Source organism: Salvelinus fontinalis, chromosome 32 (assembly GCF_029448725.1).
Source record: "Salvelinus fontinalis isolate EN_2023a chromosome 32, ASM2944872v1, whole genome shotgun sequence".
NCBI classification, from domain to species: domain Eukaryota; kingdom Metazoa; phylum Chordata; class Actinopteri; order Salmoniformes; family Salmonidae; genus Salvelinus; species Salvelinus fontinalis.
Window position 1 is genome coordinate 14,810,030 of NC_074696.1, and position 27,131 is coordinate 14,837,160.

At 43.0% G+C, this 27,131-nt stretch overlaps 2 protein-coding genes across 3 annotated transcripts in view; both read left to right on the top strand.

The window, feature by feature from the left end:
- Window positions 1-11,945, top strand: part of LOC129830803 (collagen alpha-2(VIII) chain-like) — a 108,839-nt gene extending 96,894 nt beyond the window's left edge. The window contains exon 3 of the mRNA XM_055893543.1: window positions 5,984-11,945. Within this exon, the coding sequence (XP_055749518.1) occupies window positions 5,984-7,890 (1,907 nt within the window). The 3' untranslated portion in view covers window positions 7,891-11,945. The remainder of the gene's footprint in view (window positions 1-5,983) is intronic.
- A 3,346-nt stretch (window positions 11,946-15,291) lies between these two features.
- Window positions 15,292-27,131, top strand: part of LOC129830804 (protein tyrosine phosphatase type IVA 2-like) — a 52,554-nt gene continuing 40,714 nt past the window's right edge. Inside the window, exon 1 of one of the 2 annotated variants that reach the window (XM_055893546.1) lies at window positions 15,292-15,619. The gene's annotated coding sequence lies outside the window, so the exon portion shown is untranslated. The remainder of the gene's footprint in view (window positions 15,620-27,131) is intronic. The other variant, XM_055893545.1, reaches the window with a different exon arrangement.

Here is a 27,131-nt window from a genome sequence, read left to right on the forward strand (position 1 = left end):
TAACCAAACACAGGGGCGCAACTTTGGTTTCAGAAGTGGGGGGACAATTTACCCCCTAAAAAGTATTACTTTTTTGGGGGTCGGATAAACACTTCAAACAGCTTACCTGACCAGTCGGTGGCGTGCTGAGAGTCACTCAACATATTCTAGATCATTACATTCTATGGGGGACAAGGGCCCCTAGCTGCCTCAAAACAAGTTCCTTTCATGGCAGGCACACTATCAATAACTCACCATGAAACAACGATTGACAAAAGCATATTCCAGCATTCAAAATCGAAGAAAATTCTGTTAAATGATGTCAAATCAAAGTTTATTTGTCAAACGCGCCAAAAACAACAGTGAAATGCTTACTTACAGGCTCTAACCAACAGTGCAATTTTTAAGTAAAAAATAGGTATTAGGTGAACAATAGTTAAGTAAAGAAATAAAAGCAAGAGTAAAAAGACAGTGAAAATAACAGTAGCGAGGCTATATACAGTAGAGAAGCTACATACAGTAGAGAGGCTATATACAGTAGCGAGGCTATAACAGTAGTGAGGCTATAACAGTAGTGAGGCTATATACAGTAGTGAGGCTATATACAGTAGAGAGGCTATAACAGTAGCGAGGCTATAACAGTAGTGAGGCTATAACAGTAGTGAGGCTATAACAGTAGCGAGGCTATATACAGTAGTGAGGCTACATACAGTAGAGAGGCTATAACAGTAGCGAGGCTATAACAGTAGTGAGGCTATAACAGTAGTGAGGCTATAACAGTAGCGAGGCTATATACAGTAGCGAGGCTATAACAGTAGCGAGGCTATATACAGTAGCGAGGCTATAACAGTAGCGAGGCTATAACAGTAGCGAGGCTATAACAGTAGCGAGGCTATATACAGTAGCGAGGCTATATACAGTAGCGAGGCTATAACAGTAGCGAGGCTATAACAGTAGCGAGGCTATATACAGTAGCGAGGCTATATACAGTAGCGAGGCTATAACAGTAGCGAGGCTATAACAGTAGCGAGGCTATAACAGTAGCGAGGTTTCCGAGCCGGTCACGGGTGCACCTCAGCCACGCTCAAGGTACTAAACGATATCATAACCGCTATCGATAAAAGACAGTACTGTGCAGCCGTCTTCATCGACCTGGCCAAGGCTTTCGACTCTGTCAATCACCATATTCTTTTCGGCAGACTCAGTAGCGTCGGTTTTTCTAATGACTGCCTTGCCTGGTTCACCAACTACTTTGCAGACAGAGTTCAGTGTGTCAAATCGGAGGGCATGCTGTCCGGTCCTCTGGCAGTCTCTATGGGGGTACCTCAGGGTTCAATTCTCGGGCCGACTCTTTTCTCTGTATATATCAATGATATTGCTCTTGCTGCGGGCGATTCCCTGATCCACCTCTACGCAGACAACACCATTCTGTATACTTCTGGCCCTTCCTTGGACATCGTGCTATCTAACCTCCAAACGAGCTTCAATGCCATACAACACTCCTTCCGTGGCCTCCAACTCCTCTTAAACGCTAGTAAAACCAAATGCATGCTTTTCAACCGTTCGCTGCCTGCACCCGCACGCCCGACTAGCATCACCACCCTGGACGGTTCCGACCTAGAATATATCCTTTACTCATGCTGCCAAACATACCCTTGTAAAACTGACCATCCTACCAATCCTCGACTTCGGTGATGTCATTTACAAAATAGCCTCCAAAACCCTACTCAATAAATTGGATGCAGTCTATCACAGTGCCATCCGTTTTGTCACCAAAGCCCCATATACTACCCACCACTGCGACCTGTACACTCTCGTTGGCTGGCCCTCGCTTCATACTCGTCGCCAAACCCATTGGTTCCAGGTCATCTACAAGACCCTGCTAGGTAAAGTCCCCCCTTATCTCAGCTCGCTGGTCACCATAGCAGCACCTACCCGTAGCACGCGTTCCAGCAGGTATATCTCTCTAGTCACCCCCAAAACCAATTCTTCCTTTGGACGCCTCTCCTTCCAGTTCTCTGCTGCCAATGACTGGAACGAACTACAAAAATCTCTGAAACTGGAAACACCTATCTCCCTCACTAGCTTTAAGCACCAGCTGTCAGAGCAGCTCATAGATTACTGCACCTGTACATAACCCATCTACAATTTAGCCCAAACAACTACCTCTTTACCTACTGTATTTATTTATTAATTTATTTTGCTCCTTTGCACCCCATTATTTCTGTCTCTACTTTGCACTTTCTTCCAATGCAAACCAACCATTCCAGTGTTTTTTTTAGTTTTTATTTTACTTGCTGTGTTGTACTCACTTCGCCTCCATGGCCTTTTTATATTTTTATTTATTTATACATATATCTGTTTGCCTTCACCTCCCTTATCTCACCTCACTTGCTCACATTGTATATAGACTTATTTTTATTTATTTTTATTTTTATTTATTTATTTATTTTATTTTTTTATTTTTTTCACTGTATTATTGACTATATGTTTGTTTTTACTCCATGTGTAACTATGTGTTGTTGTATGTGTCGAACTGCTTTGCTTTATCTTGGCCAGGTCGCAATTGTAAATGAGAACGTGTTCTCAATTTGCCTACCTGGTTAAATAAAGGTTAAATAAAAAATAAAAAATAAATGTGGACATCTATAAGTACCTAGGTGTCTGGCTAGACTTCAAACTCTCCTTCCAGACTCATATCAAACATCTCCAATCCAAAATCAAATCTAGAGTCGGCTTTCTATTTCGCAACAAAGCCTCCTTCACTCACGCCGCCAAACTTACCCTAGTAAAACTGACTATCCTACCGATCCTCGACTTCGGCGATGTCATCTACAAAATAGTTTCCAATACTCTACTCAGCAAACTGGATGCAGTTTATCACAGTGCCATCCGTTTTGTTACTAAAGCACCTTATACGACCCACCACTGCGACCTGTATGCCCTAGTCGGCTGGCCCTCGCTACATGTTCGTCGTCAGACCCACTGGCTCCAGGTCATCTACAAGGCTATGCTAGGTAAAGTGCCGCCTTATCTCAGTTCACTGGTCACGATGGCTACACCCACCCGTAGCACGCGCTCCAGCAGGTGTATCTCACTGATCATCCCTAAAGCCAAAACCTAATTTTGACGCCTTTCCTTCCAGTTCTCTGCTGCCTGCGACTGGAACGAATTGCAAAAATCTCTGAAGTTGGAGACTTTTATCTCCCTCAACAAATTTAAACATCTGCTATCCGAGCAGCTAACCGATCGCTGCAGCTGTACATAGTCCATCGGTATATAGCCCACCCAATTTACCTACCTCACCCCATACTGCTTTTATTTATTTACTTTTCTGCTCTTTTGCACACCAGTATCTCTACTTGCACATGATCATCTGATGATTTATCACTCCAGTGTTAATATGCTAAATTGTAATTATTCGATTTATTGCCTACCTCCTCATGCCTTTTGCACACATTGTATATAGATTCTCTTTTTTTCTACCATGTTATTGACTTGTTTATTGTTTACTCCATGTGTAACTCTGTGTTGTTGTCTGTTCACACTGCTATGCTTTATCTTGGCCAGGTCGCAGTTGCAAATGAGAACTTGGTCTCAACTAGCCTACCTGGTTAAATAAAGGTGAAAAAAATAAATAATAATAATATATATATATATATATATATATATATATATACAGTAGCGAGGCTATAACAGTAGCGAGGCTATAACAGTAGCGAGGCTATATACAGTAGCGAGGCTATAACAGTAGCGAGGCTATAACAGTAGCGAGGCTATATACAGTAGCGAGGCTATATACAGTAGCGAGGCTATAACAGTAGCGAGGCTATATACAGTAGCGAGGCTATAACAGTAGCGAGGCTATAACAGTAGCGAGGCTACATGCAGGCACCGATTAGTCAGGCTAATTGAGGTAGTATGTACATGTAGGTATGGTTAAAGTGACTATGCAAATATGATAAACAGAGAGTCGCAGTAGCGTAAAAGAGGGGTTGAAGGGTGGTGGTAGGCGGGACACAATGCAGATTGTCTGGGTAGCCAATGTGCGGGGGCACCGGTTAGTGGAGCTAATTGAGGTAGTACGTTCATGAATGTATAGTTAAAGTGACTATGCATATATGATAAACAGAGTAGCAGCAGCGTAAAAGAGGGGTTGGGGGGGTATAATGCAAATAGTCCATTTGATTACCTGTTCAGGAGTCTTATGGCTTGGGGGAAAAAGCTGTTGAAAAGCCTTTTGGTCCTAGACTTGGCACTCCAGTACCGCTTGCCATGCGGTAGTAGAGAAAACAGTCTATGACTGGGGTGGTTGGGGTCTTTGACAATTTTTAGGGCCTTCCTCTGACACCGCCTGGTATAGAGGTCCTGGATGGCAGGACCGAGCAGTTTCCATACCAGCCAGTGATGCAACCAGTCAGGATGCGCTCGATGTTGCAGCTGTAGAACCTTTTGATGCCAAATCTTTTTAGTTTCCTGAGCGGGAATAAGATTTGTCGTGCCCTCTTCACAACTGTCTTGGTGTGCTTGGACCATGATAGTTTGTTGGTGATGTGGACACCAAGGAACTTGAAGCTCTCAACCTGCTCCACTACAGCCCTGTCGATGAGAATGAGGGCGTGCTCCCTCCTCCTTTTCCTGTAGTCCACAATCATCTCCTATGATTCCTGTGTCCATGAACCTATGATGTTGGCTACCATTGTCCATTCCTATGTCTATGAAGATACTTTACCTGAAGTTTTGACATGAGATGGATCCTATGCCAGCATAAAGGAGGCCTATACCCTGGTGTTAGAGTTCAATGATGGATGTGGTAGCCAACATCAGCCATTCTGGACACACATCTATTCTATTCTGGATTCACACTTCTTGTTGTCTTTCTATGGCTTGTGTAAATGGCAAGCAGCTACCACCACCTATTGGCCATGAGACTAAATTGCATTGCTATTCCCTCTTCCACAATTGCAATAAGTGGAAAATCAAGACACTTCAATATTGCTCAGTAGTTATTGCCTGTATTTTAGTTAATTTAAGTACAAATTTGCCAGCAAATCAACAGAAATTCCTATCTACTTTATATTGATGATGTTTAGTAAGAGTATGTCATAAACTATAAAAAATAAAGAGAGTCGCACACTGCATATATAAACTCCCAGTCATTTATTGGGTAAATCACCAACGTTTCGGCATCACTGTGCAGTCTTCAGGGTGGGAGTTTATATATGTAGTTTGCGATTCTCTTTATTTTATATAGTTTATAGTTTATTCGCCGTTATTCAGCACCTCCACACAAAATAATTGTTCTGGGTCAAAATATAAATTTATCATCAACAATGACAGGACAGACGAATGGGATGATTGCTGTTGTCAAATCCATGTGCCCAGCTCTAAACTTCCGGTGGCCACTTAATGGTGTTCTTTAGCCAACTTCCTACTAGATCAGCTAGTCCAATATTCGACACCCTAAAGGAAAACCTAACCTGGGTACTATTCCTGAATTCCCTGCATCATTGTCTTGACAAACAAAACTAATTAGACGATGACATGAATTTGGCAATGCAGATGCACACTGGCACTAATGTAGAACCATATCTACACAATATTCACTGTAGGTTTTACAATTCAGTTTACTGTGACTTGAACGGAATGCCTCTTTCAATCAACTGTAAAATCAATTATAGGTTCTCGCAAATCAAGGGTTATTGAGTGCTGTCTTAAGGACATATTTACAAAGCTTTTGTTCATCTATTTACAGAGCCAAGTCACTGACTAAAGGAAAAAAATGCAAACTGGGGCTATGTTCAAAACAGCACCTTATTTACCTTAGGGCCCTGGTCAAATGTAGTGCACTATCTAGGGAATTTGGGACGCACTTGAGATGTCATTTGGGACGCATCCATGGAAATGTTTCATTTTTCAAAATTTAAGATACATTTTGTAAGATAATGAAGGATTTGAAAGGGGATGAACAGGTAATCACATGATCTTCCATTTTCTCCTACAGACATGCCACCCATGATGGACGTAAAGGGTGAGCCAGGGCCCCAAGGAAAACCTGGACCTAGAGGCCCAACCGGGCCCTCAGGACTTCCGGGAAAACCAGGACTGGGGAAACCAGGTCTCAATGGCCAGCCTGGCCTTCAGGGGCCTCCAGGCTTTCCGGGCATTGGGAAGCCAGGACTTCCGGGTCTCCCAGGAAAGGGGGGAATTAAGGGGATGCCTGGGAATAATGGCGAGGTTGGACTCCGGGGTGAACCAGGTCCCAGAGGACTTCCAGGTCAACCAGGTCTCCCTGGGCCAGCTGGCCTGTCTCTTAATGGCAAACCTGGCCTTCCCGGTGGGAGGGGCCAACCTGGGTCTCGTGGAGAACCAGGACAGAAAGGTGGGCCTGGAAATCCTGGGGAGCGTGGACTCAAGGGAGAGAATGGCAATGGGAATCCTGGATTGCCAGGAACCAGGGGCCCCAATGGGCTCAGGGGCCCCCCAGGGCCAGCTGGTAATCAGGGCATGGGAAAACCAGGACTTGACGGGCTTCCTGGTCCTTCTGGGCCTAAAGGGGACCAAGGGCTCCCAGGAGGAATAGGAGAGCCAGGGAAGGCTGGCGGTCCAGGGCTGCAAGGCCAACCAGGATCCGTCGGATTGGGCAAGCCTGGTAAGGATGGATTGCCTGGAGGACCCGGTCCACTTGGGCCTAAAGGTGAGCCAGGACAGAGGGGTTCTTCAGGGTTTCCTGGAGGTCCTGGCTACGGCAAACCTGGTCTACCAGGGACAAAGGGAGACAAGGGCCTTTTCGGGGGACCAGGCGTCCCTGGAAATAAGGGAGAGCCTGGGATGGCGGGACAGCCAGGAGACATGGGCCCAGATGGACAGCCAGGACCACCAGGAATACAGGGCCCCATGGGGCTTTCAGGAAAACACGGCATGCCCGGCCTGAAGGGAGAGCTGGGTCCACAGGGGCATCCAGGTCTGCCAGGGATCAGAGGGGACCAGGGTCCCGGTGGTATGTCTGGAAAACCAGGCATTCCTGGAGACAAAGGGCTCCCGGGCCCTAACGGGGCTATCGGAAAACCTGGGCCCAAAGGCGAGGGAGGGCACATAGGCCTGCCAGGAAACCCAGGTCTTTTAGGCAATCCTGGACCAAAAGGGGAGCTTGGGTTTGTTGGGTCTCCAGGACCAAGAGGCCAGTCTGGAATCCCCGGTCTGCAGGGGCCTTCAGGGCCAATGGGGCCACAGGGTATCCCAGGTCTGAAGGGCGAACCTGGGCTGCCGGGTTTTCCAGGTCTGGGCAAGCTCGGAGAAAAAGGAGTTCCAGGTCCCCAAGGTCCCCCAGGAAAGCCAGGCAACTCTGGACTCAACGGCAACCCCGGCCCTCCAGGGCCACCTGGGCCCCCTGGCCCTGCAGGAAACGGACAAACCGGAGTGGCTGGGCTAACGGATTCAGGGCTGGGTGGGGACGAGGTACCAGACGGGAGGAACGGAAAACCACAGTTTGGCCGTGCAGATCTCTCCGCCACCCTGTCACCCGCGTTTACCGCCATCCTCACCACAGCCTTCCCTCCCTCAGGGATGCCCATCAAGTTCGACAGGACCCTTTACAACGGGCAGAATGCCTACAACCCTGCCACCGGTATCTTCACCAGCCCCATGTCTGGCGTCTACTACTTTGCCTACCACGTGCACGTAAAGGGATTCAGTCTGTGGGTGGCGCTGTACAAGAACTATGTTCCAGCCACATACACCTACGACGAGTACAAGAAGGGCTACATGGACCAGGCGTCCGGTAGTGCCGTCCTTGAGCTGAAGGAGAACGACCAGGTGTGGATGCAGATGCCCTCGGATCAGGCTAACGGGCTCTACTCCACCGAATACATCCACTCGTCCTTCTCAGGGTTCCTGCTCTGTCCCACATAATGGCCTGCTAGTAAACGATCACCTAGGGTGCCTTCTGATGTCCCTATATCATAACACCGGCAGCCATTACAGAATAACACCACCTGTATAATGTTATCATCAACAACATAAACAACGACAGGAAAAGACGTTGTGAACGGAAGATGGAGAATTAAAAAGCAGGAGAAGAATACTTCATGCTGTGCTCTGTTTTTATCTCTTTCTTTAAAATGTCTGTTTTTTTATTTTTATGTGTTTGTTTTTTTAGCTTATATTATTATAATTATTATTATTGTCATAATTGTTATTATTATTATTTTGTCATCGGTGTCTGTATTGTTGTTGTTTATTGGATTCGGACTATTAAGTGCCTTACTTTGTCTAAGTAACAGTTATTATGCTGCGTTCATAACTAATTGGGAAGGTGGTAAATACCAGTTGGATACAATCAAGTGCTTTGAACTCATTGAGAAAAGCCGATTGGCTAAAAGCTATCGCGCTTGTAAAATATTATAGTGTTTAAAAACCATATTAATAGCTTGCTTTTTTTTTTATAAACATAAATAATGTTTTGTTGTTGCATTTAACTGCCATAAATGCTGTTATCATTTCCTTAGTAGGTGACGTTGGAGGTCAGTATGTAGGAGAAGTCGGAGGTCAGCGGTTATAGATGAGTTTCCCACTTGTAATTAACAGTTAGAGGAGCGTTCAAGTGGATTTTTCCCAGTCGTATGTGGTAAATACCACCTTCCCACTTGGTTATGAATGTAGCATTAGTTCTACCCATGTGACTGCACATCCTACCCAAATGCTCTGATATCAGTAGGATGAAATCGTCGGACCCTGGGGCTCTGATTGGTTCCCCTGGCTGTGGTCACTTCCTGCACAAAAACCTCCCATTTCCTTCTATGTGCGCGTCCTTCCTATTTAAATCAATATTTCACATAAAGATGTACCATTACACATACAGTATGAAGAGTATATTCAATAAACAATTCCTTACGTGAAATAATATCCAATAGTTTTCACTTTACTTTTCTTCTTTAAAAAAAAATACCTGTTATAGGGATCAATGGATCATTGTTTATCAGTATGCTCTGATGTTTTGACAGTCAACTTCCAGTTGTCTGTTGGGTGCTAATTTTCTGGTTCTATGAGAGGCTGGTGCTGAAAGCATTGCTGGTCATACTAGAAGCTGACGGTTTTGCGTCATGGCTATTGATCAATAATAAGTTATTGCTCTATCCAACTTGTGTAAGATCCACACAAAGCAGGGGACACATTGAGATAGCAGTATTAAAAATCCAAAAGAACCATGCTTTCCCCATTTTTCCTCTTCTTTGATAAAGCATCAATATCCAAACCAGTAACCTAAAGAATTATAAATACTGTATATAGAACACATTAAAAAGACAAATAAATAAATCTATGAATAAATGTGTAAGTTAATCATTATATTAATAAATACATTATGCGTCAGCTCATAGACAGAAGTTGTGGGCCAAATGCATTAGGATCAATGCCATGTTTCCCTGCATCGATCCATTCTGTGGGTATTCCCATTTACCACCTGCATTGCATCTCCTATGTCACCCTCATTACGTGCTCTTCGGCACACACATGTCGATGACATCACTGCTTCTTGTGTCCTAATACCATAGCTGCGGCCGAGCAATCAATGCCCTAGTACCTTTCACATTAACATTTAGAGTGAATGTTCTGAGGGATAGCTCACATTAAAAGCCTCATTCTGTCTACAAACTACAAAGCACATCACAACTACAAATCACATTAACAACTGGCTAAAGGCCATCCAACCTGTTTCTACAGAATAACCCTTTCAAGGTTCAGATGAAACCCAATGGGTGCATTGGGTGCAGTTCAAATGATCTTACACAACGCTCCCAGTATTTGGTGCTATAGGTATTATCTCATTGTGATGATAAACGTACAGTAACAATGTATAATCCTCCATAAGCCTCAGTATTACATAAAGGCTACACATTCATTTACCACCTAAAGATACATCCACAACTAAAATGGTTTGTCCATTGCTTGGTTAAATGGAACATCTGATGTTGCCACAGTATATTCCTAGCAGAAGTCTTCTGACAGGATATGAAAGAAGGTTAACTTTGAGAAATGACCATGCATGAATCTCCATAATAAGTAAAGAGAGAGAGAGAGAGAGAGAGAGAGAGAGAGAGAGAGAGAGAGAGAGAGAGACCGACAGAGAGGGAGGGAGCGAGAGAGAGGGCCTGTGGTTGTGAAATTCTTATTGCATAACAGTTAACATGGCTCTGTTATTTCTGGGAGAAACGGTGGAACAAAGGTGAGAAGGGTGTTTGCTGTGTGAGTTCTCCTAGTGCAGTACAGTGTTTCTGCCTGCATCTATTTTTTAATCCCAGCCATTAACACTTCATCTGGGTGAAAGATGAACTGCAAAGACCATGGAACATGCTTTCTGAGTCATGCACTTCTAGTTAATATTCCACCACAGTTTTGAATTGAAGATCTGATGTGGTTCAAATAGGACATGTGTGTCATCATGAAGGTTACCTAAATGTACATGTATGGTCCTATAGCTTGGGCAATGTCGCAAAGAGGAGAATTTGGTTTGGTAGTAGTAGTGGGCTACACATCATACAAAGAGGAGAAACGTCAAATAGACACGTGGGAAATGTATTCCAAGTAAGACGACAGTAATGTTGGAATAAAAACATGAAGGTAGACATGGGAGAATCTGGGACGGAATGAACGGGACAATCTATCGTGAAGACCTTCATTTTCCAGTGACCTTGGGCTCAAGGTTATATCATACAGTATATCACAATCCCTTGCTGTAAGTTCAACGTAGGGGCATCATATAGTATGTTTCCATCATTAGATATATTTACTATTGGTCATCAATGGTGAGAATCCACCATTTAGACTGCCCTAACGCTATTCATGGTGGATATAGCAGAATGGTAGGTAGCACCCATTTATTTTCCTACATTTTGAGTTCTCTCTCTGTAACACAACCCAAGACTAGAAGTTGTATTCAGATTGAGAACCTGAGGCCAACATTCAATCAACATGGTTATCCAGGTTCCTGCGGTAAATAAGAAGAATAATGAATGTAGGGATATTGCTCTGTTGTCTGCATATTAATACAATTGCTGTATAGCTGTGTCTAAAGAGTTACGTTTTTGAAATGTCCTGGAGAAACGGTCATCGGTTTTGACTGAGTAGAGCCTCGTGTCTCACATACAGTGTTTTAGGTTTATCCAATGCACTCTCACTAGTCTCTGTGCCCCTAATCCTCTCATCAGAACCTGAACATACCTTGAGCAAAGTTTGTGTATCATTATTATTGTTGTGTAAGTCTACTAGACAATTCAAGACTTGTTCTTGTTATGTACTGTATATCAGACATTTGGAAAGCCATTTTTGAGCGGCGTGGTCGGATAGACTGTTACTCTCCTTTTGTCTATTCCTCGTCGTAGACAATGTCACTTGGTTTCAGAGCTTGCAGTGTGTGCAAATAATTTTTCCCAAATGTACTGCCTTGATCATAAACTGATTAGACTTGTTTTCTATTCAATGATTAAAAAAAATGATATATATATATATATTAAAAAAATACGCCTTGCTTCGGTTTTAAGGGATATTTGTTTGTTGTAGTTTGGAGATAGATACAAATGGGCATTTTAATTTGCACATGACCTTAATGAAGATGTATTTATACATTTGTGATAATTTAACAGTAACGCCAAAACCGCCCACCGAAGCCTAGATGGTATAAATGGTATTTAACAGCATTGAACGAGATCATTTAGAACACCTAGTTAGTATTCTAGCATTGTTCATGAAGGATTCTTTTTGTGGATTAAAAAAAATATGTTTTTTTTTGTGTAATGTACAATGTATCAACCTATAGGATTTTTTGTCTTATACATGGCTATTGTGTGCCCTCTATGCAATAGAATATGGGTATAAAATGCACTCTTTTTGATTGAAAATGTTTTGTCTCCTTATACAAAATCTACAGTACTTGATTGTATTGATACCAAATCAATAAATACTTTATTGTATATCTGTGTTGATTTTTTCTAGATTCCACATCCATGTGAAACACACATCACATTTGGTTACAGGGAGTATTAGTAGTGTATGCTTACTGTGTCTGGGGCTTAGTATAAAAGACTATACATAGGCTATCCAATTTGCTCCCAGAATGGTATGTACTGTACCAATGAAGATATAGGCCTCAAGTCACTGATGGTATCAATGTTCCATGGTTTGGTAATGACTTCACTAGACTGAGCATAACAACCACATCTACATCCATCAAACAGACTGTGTGTGTTTTTGCCTATCACACACACACACACACACACACACATTGGAAGCAAGAGCTGCTACTCTTCACAAAGATGTCCAGTTGGGAAAAATGGGGTGGCCTATCTAGCCTGGCTGATGCCACTCACATGACTCACAAGGAGGGAGAGCTATGACACACTGGTCTGGACAGGTGGCCGTTGTTAATGCAGTATTTGTACAGTTGTGCTTTTTTTCTGGCTGAACATTGATTGGTTCTCTCAAACGTATTTTTCTTTCCTGGGGAATTGAGACCTCATGTTGTTTGGATTTGAAAATCCAACAGTTGTATTTGAAGGGGCTGTGCTCGGTGGCTGTGTGTGGTTGTCCACGTGGGTTTGAGTGAGAAAGACACAGAGGAGAACCAATCAGGAATAAATAACATTCCCCTCATTATCGACGCGTCGTGCCGCCAACATCAAAATAGTCTTTCCAGACTCTTAAGTCAGGAGGACTTCGAGTTAGGTATTAGCCGGACTTTTACCTGATCATAGCGAACGTAGATGACGCAGGCCTAATCAGCTACAGTAGTTAGCTAGTTAATTATGCTGTCAAAATAATATCATAGCTATTATTTTACTTGATTTGAGTTTGTTCTGCTGCTGACATTTGCCTCTAAATTGACTACTTCCCTGTACCTGACCACGAGAGATGACAACACGCAACTCAGAAGTACTTACAAGATGATGTAACTTTTATTGGTAATCACCATCTAGTCTCTAGACATCCGCGTTGTCTCCCACAATTTTCAAATGCTATGGGGTCTGGTTTTTGATTACTACTACTACTCACTACCAGGGGGCGCCTGTATCACCTGTATCCCTGGATGACTGTAGCAGCAGTGCACGCTACTTCGGTGGGAGAAGGAAACAGCAGCGTGGGGGAGTGGTACATTTCTAAAATTCAAGAGTTTATGTGACATTAGCTAGTTCAATGGGTAATCTGTTACATTTAAAGTTGTAAGAGAGAAAATAGACTAAACATAAAATAAAATGTATTCCTAATATTTTTTTTACCAATCTGCGAGGGTGTTCAGTTCAGTTAAACGTTTGCTATGTTGCGTGACCGTTTGTACTGACCAACACATTTCCCCAAAACGTTCTTGAACAGACTTTGAGTTATGTTTTCTCCTTTTGGTGGGTGTGACTGGAAGCAATGAGTGACGTATTTAAATGGCAGTGGGGAGTTCCCCAACCCACAATCAAACCCCTCCCTGTTTTCAACTGGTCGTTTAGAACAGAACAGTTTCCGTTTCATTGAATGTTGAAGTACGTTTTTTTGTACTGAACGCAGCCCTGGGCCCAATCTGTTCAGGAGTCTGGGTCTCAGCCTCATTTTATGTTGATATGGGTGTTTTGGTTACAAGTAGGCCTATATAGTGTTGGCACATTTGGCAAAAGCTACTTTGTTATTTTAATGACATTGACAATGCTTTGTTCAATGTTCTGTTTCTCAAAAGAATCCCCATAATAAAGGGACAGTCCAATTGACCACTAGGTGGTGTTTATGTCTCACTAAAAGGTAACATGGACCAAAACAGAGGACCTATTTCTTTAATTGAGAATAATGTCAGAGAATAACATGATTTATGATATTGGATACATATTCACACATGGTGTTACTATTATATTTTCTCTATTCATAACATGACATTAGATTAATCAATGATTAAGGCATAAAATAAAATAAAAAAAGCTATGGGCACACGTCTGTGTCTGACCAATATTTTCTATAGCCAATCACACAAAACATGCGATTACCTCATCGCTTGACTGTTTGTTATAGTATAACATGGCTAGTAAAACAGGACGAGGTTTGGCTGGAGGTAATCTAACTAGGTGGACCAAAATGGGCGCGTTTGAGTATTAAGGTAAAAGCAACAGACTGTAGACAAATGTCCAGGATTGACGTCAGGTGCATCTGCCACAGATGAAAGTTGGACAATAATGTGGTTTTCCAAAAGCAAGGCTCAGATCAACATGGCAGTGTTGCCATTGTTTTATAAAAGTTTATCTTTATAATGTCGAAATAAAGATGGCTGCAACCCCTATATCACACACTAACAAATTGAAATCATGTGTGTACATTGTACAATCAATCTGTGAGAAAGAGCATAAAAAATTACATTAATGTGTATATATCCATTGTATACATGAATTGCGGCAAAGTTGGATTCTGTTTCAGTCACATTCACATGGGGAAAAAAAACACCCTAATGATTGGTTGGCAATAGAGCCTCCCACAATACAGGCGATGGATGCCGGATGACGTTGGTGAAGAGCAACTGCAGAAACTTGCAGTAAAAATAGTATTACCTTTGGACCACATTATTTTTTTGGTCAAATTCATGCACTCAACATATACACATAAGTGACCAATTTGTAAATTATGCAGTTCACTTTGAAAGGCGTGGAACAACGACGGCCAGACTTGGCAAAAATGATCCGCTCGAACACTCCCAATGGCTCAATTTAACACCTCCTGAGTCCTGATGCTCGTCACTCAGAAATTGGCGATGAAGGATACCTAATGGGAAACTGGTTAGATTGTTCTTATATAGCAAGCAATGGAGGAAGATATTATGTATTGTGATTAGTTGTTACTAGACTGACTAGTAAAAGTATAATGTTCTGTCCATTTGTGATTTTCCTTGTTTCCGAGGAGAATTGTACATACGGTAGAGAATGCAACATTTAGGTTTAGGTCTAACTTTTCGTAAGTTATATCTTTTTCACAGAGCAATGCATTGAAATATTTCACTTTAATTCAGAAATATTTTGAAGGGTAGGAATTTTGTGTAATTTTTTTTCTCTTTTACTTTAATTCGTTCCAATGTGTCCATTCCATGATGGGTGAGAATGTAAATTGTGGCTGTTTTTGTGTAAGAGCAGAAGGAAGGTTAAGTATAATCTCAGTCATAACATGTTGTTTTGGAGTACAGGGATGGTACAAAATGTAAAAAAAAAATACATAATCGGCATTTATACTCGGAACTAGGTAACGCGGAAATGTCCGATTTGCTGATTCGTTGAACGCGGCACGTGTATAGTTACCAAATCGGACATTTTTGAGATTCCTCGTTCCGACTAGCACATGAACGCGGTTTTACCATAGCTCAATTTGAAATAAAGAATATATCTCGAGGATTCCAGTTTAATATTACCAAAAACAGCATATTTGTTAAACAGTGTTTTGTGATCCCTGGTTTTCTTGCGTTCAGAGTGACGTTAACGAGATTACCACCTTGAAACTCCTCCCAACAGTTCCGATGTGAGCTCTCTCACCCACATTTGAAGAGGAACTAAAAAGATCTGACAGCACTTACTGCTCTCCATCCACATTCTCCTGGATAGTCACTGGTTTTCAATGTTCAGCCTGCTCTTTGTAAGTAAGAACGCTTGTTCATATCGTTATACATTATCACCAAAAAAAACAGATAACTATTTCGCTACAGCGTCAGTCTTATTGAGAAGAAAGTAGCTAGCTAAGGCTAACCTGCTAACGCTGGGATATGGCAGCTAAATAACATTAGTCGTTTTCCAACTCTGCAGCTTCGCCGATCTACAGAAAATGTTGGCAAAACACCAAGGTTCGTCAAGTTAAATTAAACATTAATAGCGAACGAGTAGTAGGTTTTACCGAAAAAGCCTTAACATCGATAACAGCTAACTAGCTAACGTTAGCCAGTCAGCTGCCCGTTTCCTGCGTTACGCCGGTAGCTAGCTATAGTAAGATAACGTTCGTTTAGCTAGCATGCAACTAACCACGCTAACGTAACGGACGCGAGCTAGTTAACTAGGAGGTATTGTGGTTAGTCAACCAACTAAGCCAAAGTATTACTCGATAAGTAGTTGTGTTTCTGTTTATATACCCAGATAGCGTTGCTAGTGCTAGCCAGCTATTCGTTTGACCCACACTAACAGTTACAGCCCAATGTGACCCATTTACTTTCTGAACTGCCTTGTTTGTAACCGGCTAGTTAGCATACCTTTAGCAGGGTAGCTAGTTGCATGCCTTAACAAACGTAGAAGGGGCTAGTCAACGTTGTTGGGTAACATTGAAGTTACATACAAACATCGGCCTATTTTACAAGACATGCGGACCCGTTTCTTGTATCAATGTTATATTTTATCCTCGATATGAATTAACTGACCGAGAGCTTGCTAGCCAAATATAATTACCCTGTTTGCTAAATTGCTAGGTAGCTAGGTCATGATTCTACAGTACCCACTGATTTATAGCTATACTTATTGCTTCTAGCTACCTTAGTTGCCCTTGTTCCTGTTCATATGTAGCTAACTGTAGCCTAACTACACAGTGTTGTACTGGAAACGTCGCTGTCTGGATTGGATGTACAGAGTTTTGGTCGGTCCTACGGTTGACCATGGACAGGTGTAACACGATAACGTTACCCGAATGCACTTGTCTCCTGTTGCAAAGGCTTCACGCACACTGCCGAGCGCACGGCAACATTGTCAGGGGAAGCGAGGTTGGACGTTAACGTAACGTACACTGTACAAGCTGTCCAATTTGATATCCCAGGTGGCTAAATCGAGACAAAGACATATTTTGAGACATGGTTGTTGTCTTGGGCTCTCATCGAAAGAGGGTGTAATGTCTGGCGAACTAGCTAGTAGTTCACACTCAAACCAAGGCAAACGTATGTTCTGCTCTCTGGTTTTTGTAACACTCAATCAACAATTCAGAGAAGTGAACTTGAGGAAATGCATTTGGGTGGGGAAGTTGACTTGAACAGCTGTGAAAGAAACAAAACTAATCGTGATGGAAAAAACGCTTTCAGTGTTGACTTAATTTATATCTGATTTAGTCGTTTGTGTTAGTAAAGATAATGGACAAATATCGTTTTTGAGAACAAAGTCACCAAAAGAAAAGCTATACAGGGAGAATTTGAAAATTCAAAAACAATGAATTTAGCAGTATAAAATAAACAGATTAGCCGTGGCAGAATAGGTAGAAATCGCATGAAATTATCTTTAATACTGCAACATTTTGTCCCAGCTACATGCAAAATGTGTAGAATTGCAGGAAATTTGCTACTCCCACGACCTAAGCCACCTTTTTCATCCAGAAAAAAACCCTGATCACAACAGCCACTCCTGCCTCAGTGTATTTTTTGTCATGGTATTTTGGTTGGTCTATTTGACAGTGACAACTACAATTTATTTTGGGGCGGAAAGGTTGAATGGGCATGTGCAAAGGACGTCACGTCGCTTGCTTAGCGAGTGCCGCTTCCTCCTGATTCGGCCCATACCTGGTGCGACTCGGGACCTCTGCCTCACACACACGTGACCGTACTCCCGCAAGCGCCTTGTCAAGATCGCGGCATCCCAAAAGCTAGCTAATGAGGTGACACAGGCGCAACACTTAAAGCTGAGGAGTAGGTTTCGCACATCCCCATATACTACGCAGGCAGTTTACACACACCTACTGTGGGCCGATTAGTCAGAGTATTGTAACAGGTAAGCATAGACATTGCTATTTAGGATTTATGGCAAAGTAACCTATTCATTTGCTTGTAAAGTAGCTATAGATGGATATATATCTCTCTAAGCTATCTCTGGGTACCAGTGCCTACTCGGTTTTGATTACTGAACATTGCTTGGACTAATCAACAAAATACAAATCATATATAGTGCATTTGGAAAGTATTCAGACCCTTTCATTTTTCCCTCAATTTTGATTACTGAACATTTTCAGTTCTCCTAGTCTTATTCAAATAATTATTACTTTTTTCCCCTAATCAATCTACACAACACCCCACAATGACAAAGCAAAGTAGGGTTTTAGACATTTTTGCAAATGTATTAAAAAATAATGGAAATATCATATTTACTTAAGTTCAGACCCTACCCTACCTGTGGTGGCAGGTACCTTAGTGGTAATAGCGTTGGGGCAGTAACCGTAAGGTTGCTGGATCGAATCCATGAGCTGACAAGGTGCCGTTCTGCCCCTGAGTAAGGCACTTAACCCACTGTTCCCAGGGCACCGAAGACATAGATGTCGATTAAGGCACGCCTCTCTGATTCAGAAGGGTTGGGTTAAATGCGGAAGACACATTTCAGTTGAATGCATTGTTGTACAACTGACTACTTTGTTGAGGCACCTTTGGCAGCGATTACAGCCTCGAGTCTTCTGTGGTATGATGCTACAAGCTTGGCACACCTGTATTTGAGGAGTTTCTGTGTGTAACTATTTAACTGTACTAGAATGCTTAAATTATCACAAACATTTAAAATAATCGATATTGTTTTTTTGGCAAGGAAAATATCAGATATCGTAGTGGCCAAAAATGGTAATATCGGTGCATCCCTAATGCATTCAATAAGTTTGTTTGTGTAACTCCGGTAGGGCAACATCTGATAAATAGTGTGTACCGGGGCTGGACCAGTCGGCAAAAGCCAACATCATCCATGACAGAGGACTGTTGATTGTCGACAGGGCAATGAATTCTATTATCTTGGCGTTAATGGGTTTCGCCTTTGCGTTGTCTCATTGAAATGTTCTTACTCTTTCAAATGACTGCTCGACTTGAACTTTAGTTGTTAGAAGTGTGTGCTTAATATTTTTCTGTTATGTGTAGCACTGTATTTTTCGTGGCATCATTATGTCACTTTTATATAGGTATGCATGTACATTTTGACATCGGTTTTGCACATCGGTGTTAAACTAGACATCGGGTTGATGCCATTGTTGTCGTTTTTATCTAACATCGTCAGATTCCGATATGCTCAGCGATATATCGTGCATTCCTGGAATCCATTTTAGAATAAGGTCTGAATACTTTCTGAACGCTCTGTATATCATAAATATAATCTGTATTAATTGACTGACTGTAAATCCATTTCCTGTAGGACATTGCTAGCTTATTTTATTGTTTCAAGTAGGGTTCTCACGGTACCAGTATCTATGTCAAAAAAGAAAACACAAAGCAGACAACTCTTTTTGGACCTTTAAAAGAAAACTGCATGTATTACAAATATTGTTTGCTATAGCTTGGAAAAGAAACTGGGTGACATCAGGCTGTTTTGTCTCCAACACCTAGACTGTTTTCCTCAGGAAAGTTTGTCCGCTTCATGTTTAGTTTTCTTGCCACGATTCCTCTGAGTATGGATTTACTGGTTTAGTGACAACCCTAGTGGGTTTCACTCAACTGCTTTATCATAAAGCTAATTGATGTACAAGGCTGGATCCAGGAGCCGCTCTGGAAATAGCTCCCTTCAGCCAACCCACATGTATACAGCCTGACGCCAAGAGCGAGCCTTCCACGGCCAGGCATGGAGGGCCTCATTCACCAGATTCCATGCTACGCATACCGGTATCACACCCCACTCCCTGTCTGTCTTCTGCTGTACAGTATATGGTCTGGATACAGGTTAGCCTCGGGCACAGGATGCATACCAAATCACCCTTGCCTATTCCCTACTCTACTTTTGATCAGCTCCTTTTGAGACACATCGCACCTGCCCAAAATCCTAGCCTTGAGCTTTTATGGAGGAACATTACAAAAGTGACTGATCAGTCTGGGCTTGAAGTGTTGATCCCTCTCTCTGGGGCTTGGATTGGCAGTAAACATGATGTGAGTCATCGTGAAACAAATGTTTGCTCACATGCCGGAACTGAATTGTCTGCTTTGAACACTGATAGTCTTCTCAATGCTGGATGGTACTAGACATTGCTGTGGTCCATTGTCATTTGGTCTACATTACTACTTTAGAGTTGTTGTAGCCAGAATTTTATAGTCAAATAGTGAAGTTGTCTTTTGTATGGGAACCTGATGCGTGGTGTCTGTTGCACAGCCGACACTTCGCTAAATGGTGTGACATTTGGCGCACAGAGGAAAGTTCCCCTCTCTCTGTATTAGCAGCATAAAGTAAGACGAGAGTGACAACAGGGGAAGTCTTCAGCCTTGGTTACCGTAACTGAGAAAGCTGAGAGTAGCTGTGGCAGGTACAGTAACATGAGGCTAGGCAAGGGTCACCAGTCGTGGGGGGGGGGGTGCTGTCTGTATAGCTGGCGCTGGGCCTGGTTTGACCACAGGGTGCCTGTGTCTGATGAAAGGTGGCGTTGATGAGCATGTCATGTCTTCTAGTCTGCCTTGTGTAATGGATTAGCCCATTTACACGTGTTCATGCCCCTGGGGCTCTGGCTGGAGTGTTTAAGAGAGGATCTCTATCCTCTGGTTTGGTGTGTGTTTCGGGGGGAGGAGGGAGTGCTGTGCACTCGCTGGTCCTAAAATCCACTCGGCTCTCTCTCTCTCCACTATGTCCTCCTATGGACACTCAAGGTAGGCCCATAAGTCTGGGATCAGATTACACAACACTTAATCCTACATTTAACCATTGGATACATCTACATATCTGATTCTGTATCAGTAGGTAGCGTCTCCCTACACCACTTTGACACTGGGTATTATTCCTCTGCTATTGGTACTGTTTACTGTAGGCCGTCATTGTAAATAAGAATTTGTTCTTAACCTTTCTAGCGCAGGCGTTCCGCTAGCGGAACCCCTCGACAACATTCTGCTGAAAAGGCAGCGCGGGAAATTCAAAAATATATTTTTTAAATATGTAACTTTCACACATTAACAAGTCCAATACAGCAAATGAAAGATAAACATCTTGTTAATCTACCCATTGTGTTCAATTTCAAAAAGGCTTTACAGCGAAAGCACAACATATGATTATGTTAGTTCAGAGCCAAGTCAAAAAAACACACAGCCATTTTCCCAGCCAAAGATAGGAGTCGCAGAAATATAGATACAATTTATCACTAACTTTTGATGATCTTCATCAGATGACACTCATAGGACATGTTACACAATACATGTATGTTTTGTTTGACAATGTGCATATTTATATCCAAAAGTGTTAGTTTACATTGGCGTGTTACGTGCAGTAATGTTTTGATTCCAAAACATCCGGTGATCTTGCAGATAGCCACAGAAATCCCAGATTATCATAATAAACATTGATAAAAGATACAAGTGTTATTCACATAATTAAAGATAGCCTTAATGCTACCGCTGTCAGATTTAAAAAAAAAACATAATCTGAGTACGGCGCTCAGAGCCCAATTCAGCCAAAGAAATATCCGCCATGTTGGAGTCAACAGAAGTTACAAATAACATGATAAATATTCACTTACCTTTTGCATGAAAGGCCTGCCCAGAGTAAACTGCCTGCTACTCAGGCCCAGAAGCTAAGATATGCATATTATTAGTAGTATTGGATAGAAAACACTCTGAAGTTTCTAAAACTGTTTGAATGATGTCTGAGTATAACAGAACTCATATGGCAGGCAAAAACCAGAGAAAAAAATCCAACCAGGAAGTGGGAAATCTGAGGTAGGTTGTTTTTCAACTCATTCCCTATTGAAGATACAGTGGGATATGGGTGATGTTGCACTTCCTAAGGCTTCCACTAGATGTCAACAGTTGTTAGAACCTTGTCTGATGCTTCTACTGTGAAGTGCCGAATGAGAGGGGAATGAGTCAGAGGTCTGGCAGAATGCTTTGAGCGCGTGACGCTCGTTCACGTGAGAGTGAGCTCTGTTCCATAGTTTTTCTACAGACAAAGGAATTCTCCGGTTGGAACATTATTGAAGATTTATGTTAAAAACATCCTAAAGATTGATTCTATACTTCGTTTGACATGTTTATACGGACTGTAATATGACTTTTTGTCTGAACTTTTGCCTGGAGCTGCCCGCGCGTCATGAGTTTAGATTGTGTCCTGAACATGTTAACAACAAGTAGGAATTTGAATATAATTGATGGACTTTATGGAACAAATCAAACATTTATTGTGGAACTGGGATTCCTGGGAGTGCATTCTGACGAAATTCATCAAAGGTAAGGGAATATTTATAATGCTATTTCTGACTAATGTTGACTCTAACATGGCGGATATCTTCCTGGGTTGTGTTGGTCTCTGAGCGCCGTACTCAGATTATTGCATGGTTTGCTTTTTCCGTAAAGTTTTTTTGAAATCTGACACAGCAGTTGCATTAAGCAGAAGTATATCTTTAAATCTGAATAACACTTGTATCTTTTTTTATTAATGTTTATTATGAGTATTTCTGTGATTTGATGTGGCTCTATGCAAATTCACGGGATGTTTTGGAGGCAAAGCCAAATGTAAACTGAGGTTTTTGGATATAAATATGAACTTGATCGAACAAAACATACATGTATTGTTTAACATGTTGTCCTGGGAGTGTCATCTGATGAAGAATATCAAAGGTTAGTGATTCATTTTATCAATATTTCTGCTTTTTGTGACTCCTCTCTGTGGTTGGAAAATCGCTGTATACTTTCTGTGACTAGTTGCTGAGCTAACATATGTTCTGCTTTCGCCGATAAGCTTTTTTGAAATCGGACACTGGTTGGATTAACGAGAATTTTATCTTTAAAATGGTGTCTAATACTTGTATGTTTGAGAAAATTGAATTATGAGATTTCTGTTGATTGAATTTGGAGCCCTGCAATTTCATTGGCTTTTGGCGAGGTGTTCCGCTAGCGGAACGGGGTCCTAGAACGGTTAAACATTTGTTCAAATTGCATTACCACCACTTTCTCTGCTCAGCGGTGGCCTTTTATATTCAACCAGCTTGTTATTGCTTATTATTAGCTATGCATTGTTGGGAAATTACACGTAAGTAAGCATTTCACTGTTAGTCTACACCTGTTGTTTACCAAGCATGTGACAAAAATGATTTGATTAAGAAACAAGATGTTTGGCTCCTCACAACCTGTGGCATGGGACTCACTGAGATGCAGACCTGAAGCATGATCTGTCAGGTTCTACATTTTTACCGCATGTACATAGTAACTGGCCAAATAGAAACAAGCCAGGCATTTTTATCAAAACAAATGAAGTAAATAGCCCACATTATTGAAAAATGTCATTAAGTTTTTTCAGGTTTCTGTTTATTCCTAAATATATATTTTTGCTTTCAAAATTACACTTTATTTTTACAGAACAACAACAATTGGATGTTCTCAGTCCGCAACCATGCTTAAACCACACCGGGAGACCTCATTTGAGGCTCTTCAAAAAATCTGAGATGTTGATTTTTGGGTGTAGTTACTCTTTTAATTCAAGTGCACACCTAGCAAGAGGCTGTGTTTTTGTTGTGAAGGTACAGTTTGCAAAGTGAATACCTGCTGGTATGATGAAAATAATGAGAGAATTCTGCCTGGTAATTTTACTTTGTAGTTAACATTTTAATTGAGAAGGTTTTTGGGAAAAACTTTTCCATCTACCAGATGGAAGCTGTGTGCATTGCAAAACGGGGGCGTTCTCGTTGCCTCTTCAGAAAGCTTCCATCTGGTAGATGTGTGCATTGCAACACGGGGGTGTTCTCGTTGCCTCTTCAGAAAGCTTCCATCTGGTAGATGTGCGCATTGCACACACGGGGGCGTTCTCGTTGCCTCTTCAGAAAGTTGCACGAAATTTGTAATCCCTGATGCATTTTGTTCATGTCTTATGATAAACTTGGGCTAATTAGTAAATGTTCAATACATTTAGTTGATTCCCTACAAAGGTCAATACTTTTCTGAATATTGTTGAGTTTTTTATGGATTCCACTAGGGGACTAATTATTATGTGGGCCAGAATTATGCTGTCTACCACCTATTGTTCCTGCAGTGATGATTCACCATCTTCTAATGTTTATATCATTTATCTTCAGATTAACAGCAAAAAGCTTAGGCCTGCTACCAGTAGCCTATGCAAATGAGGGAGCCAAATGAACAGCTCTCTCTCCGATGTGATTCGGTAGGCTACACTGCATGGTGAGACGAGTCACTCCAAGTTAAGCATCACTGTCTAGTAATCCGACGACGACATAGCAACAAAATAAAGTGTTTTCTTTGGTTTACTTGTCCCGATGCGATACCATGGACATTTTAACCATGTTGCATGATTTATGAATGGCAAAGGGATATAAGAGATCGACTTTATTCAGTCACCTTTTTATAAACTAGTTAACGCTTGCTGTTCAGTTGTCAGTCAACACAGAGTAAATAGCCTACTATGCTCTACTACTGTGTGGCCGGCTATGTGAAACGCACAAATAAAATGGTCCTAAAGAAATGTGTAAAACAATAAGTCGTGGATTTCGACTCATCCTTACCACTTACATTACATGGGACTTGATAATTCATGAGCATCATGCGCTCGCCCCTCCATGTAAAGAAATTTGACTGCAACAAGAGATGTGTATATATTGACGAGATGCTCATGTCTCCGCCCTAACAGTGGGAATGTTTGTCTCAAAGCCAGGAAGGCAGGCGTCAAGCTTTAGGTCCAAAATAAACCCATAGAAACACATTGGGCTTGTTTTGGACAGAGTTTTGCGAGTTTAACCTCTCGCTTTATTTCGGCTATGTTTTCCTGTCATCCCTCACTTTGACTGACCGCCTATCCTCTCAATAGATTGCTAGGAGATGTTTATAGTAGTGGGAGAGGGCTCAAAGGACTAGTGAATAGAAACTTTTAAAAGGAAAGTAGCCTAGTTTAATGTGAAAATGAGTATGTGACCGGCTGATTACCTGACGCCAATGGAAAACACTGGGTTAGGAGCTGTGGGCTGTAAGCTGGCCTTAGAACTGTAGGTAAGCCTTGTCCAAGCCAGAAAGGCTTCTGCCCTATGGGCCAATCTCCTGTTTATGTAGCGTGAGGCAGCATGATGTACAAGTACACCCCCTGGACAGGTTGCAAAGTCCAATACAGTAGCTTCTCTCTCTTCTCTCCCTGCGACTCATGGTGCTGCGCCTCCTGCTTGTCAGTGTTAATATTTAAAGACGTGCACCACCGCTCCTCTAATTTCCCCTGGAGGGTCAGGAGCTGGCCCCGCTGGAGGGTCAGGAGCTGGCCCCGCTGGAGGGTCAGGAGCTGGCCCCGCTGGAGGGTCAGGAGCTGGCCCCGCTGGAGGGTCAGGAGCTGGCCCCGCTGGAGGGTCAGGAGCTGGCCCCGCTGGAGGGTCAGGAGCTGGCCCCGCTGGAGGGTCAGGAGCTGGCCCCGCTGGAGGGTCAGGAGCTGGCCCCGCTGGAGGGTCAGGAGCTGGCCCCGCTGGAGGGTCAGGAGCTGGCCCCGCTGGAGGGTCAGGAGCTGGCCCCGCTGGAGGGTCAGGAGCTGGCCCCGCTGGAGGGTCAGGAGCTGGCCCCGCTGGAGGGTCAGGAGCTGGAGGGTCAGGAGCTGGAGGGTCAGGAGCTGGAGGGTCAGGAGCTGGCCCCGCTGGAGGGACAGGAGCTGGCCCCGCTGGAGGGACAGGAGCTGGCCCCGCTGGAGGGCCTCCTGTCCCGCTGGAGGGACAGGAGCTGGCCCCGCTGGAGGGACAGGAGCTGGCCCCGCTGGAGCTCCTGTCTGTCGACTCCCCAGAGATACCTGCTTGTTGTTATGGCAACAGGCATTCCTTTTTCTGGCTGTCTGAGTGGCATCTGGAGTCTCCGATCCTCAGGCTGTGATTGCATGGGCTAGGCCAACCGCCAGGCCATGGATGGATGAATGACTTGATCGGAGTTGGCTCAATGCTACTTTCTCAATGTGACTGGTCATAGGGTTATGATGCATGATGTAGTCAATCAGAACACACATACCTGACTGCCACATGAAGTGGCTGTCACAAATGTTATGTCTTCCTCCGTGTTAAATCCCTTGGTTCTGTTTGGTTATATGAAAACTTGTTCTAAGAGCAAACCATAAGGCCTAAATGGTGTGCGTTCATGCATGTGCAGGCGTGCCGTTCTGAAAATGCCTTCAGTAAAATAGTTAACTATCTTAAATTGAAGTGGAAGTTCAAAGAACCCTGTAGACACGGAACTTCCCTGTCTCTCCCCTTAACGTTGGGAAACCCCAGTGCTATTAAAGGTCCAACACGGCCTCTTCCAGCCCGCGTAGGACAGGACGGCAGACCTTTTCAAATACTATTGAAATAGTTAGAAATACTTCATTTGGGCTTGATTTGAGTTTGCCTTATGCAATTGAATCAACGGAGAAGTCTCAAAATGGCAGACCCCACCCACCTGGCACTCTAAGACAGGCTAAAGAAAACACTGTAGTATTTGAACCCAGGCCTCCCTTTCCCTCCACTAACTATCTGATCAGGGCTGGTTAGGTGACCTACCTCCCTTTCCCTCCACGAACTCTCTGATCAGGGCTGGTTAGGTGACCTACCTCCCTTTCCCTCCACGAACTATCTGATCAGGGCTGGTTAGGTGACCTACCTCCCTTTCCCTCCACTAACTCTCTGATCAGGGCTGGTTAGGTGACCTACCTCCCTTTCCCTCCACTAACTCTCTGATCAGGGCTGGTTAGGTGACCTACCTCCCTTTCCCTCCACTAACTCTCTGATCAGGGCTGGTTAGGTGACCTACCTCCCTTTCCCTCCACTAACTCTCTGATCAGGGCTGGTTAGGTGACCTACCTCCCTTTCCCTCCACTAACTCTCTGATCAGGGCTGGTTAGGTGACCTACCTCCCTTTCCCTCCACTAACTCTCTGATCAGGGCTGGTTAGGTGACCTACCTCCCTTTCCCTCCACTAACTCTCTGATCAGGGCTGGTTAGGTGACCTACCTCCCTTTCCCTCCACTAACTCTCTGATCAGGGCTGGTTAGGTGACCTACCTCCCTTTCCCTCCACTAACTCTCTGATCAGGGCTGGTTAGGTGACCTACCTCCCTTTCCCTCCACTAACTCTCTGATCAGGGCTGGTTAGGTGACCTACCTCCCTTTCCCTCCACTAACTCTCTGATCAGGGCTGGTTAGGTGACCTACCTCCCTTTCCCTCCACTAACTCTCTGATCAGGGCTGGTTAGGCGACCTACCTCCCTTTCCCTCCACTAACTCTCTGATCAGGGCTGGTTAGGCGACCTACCT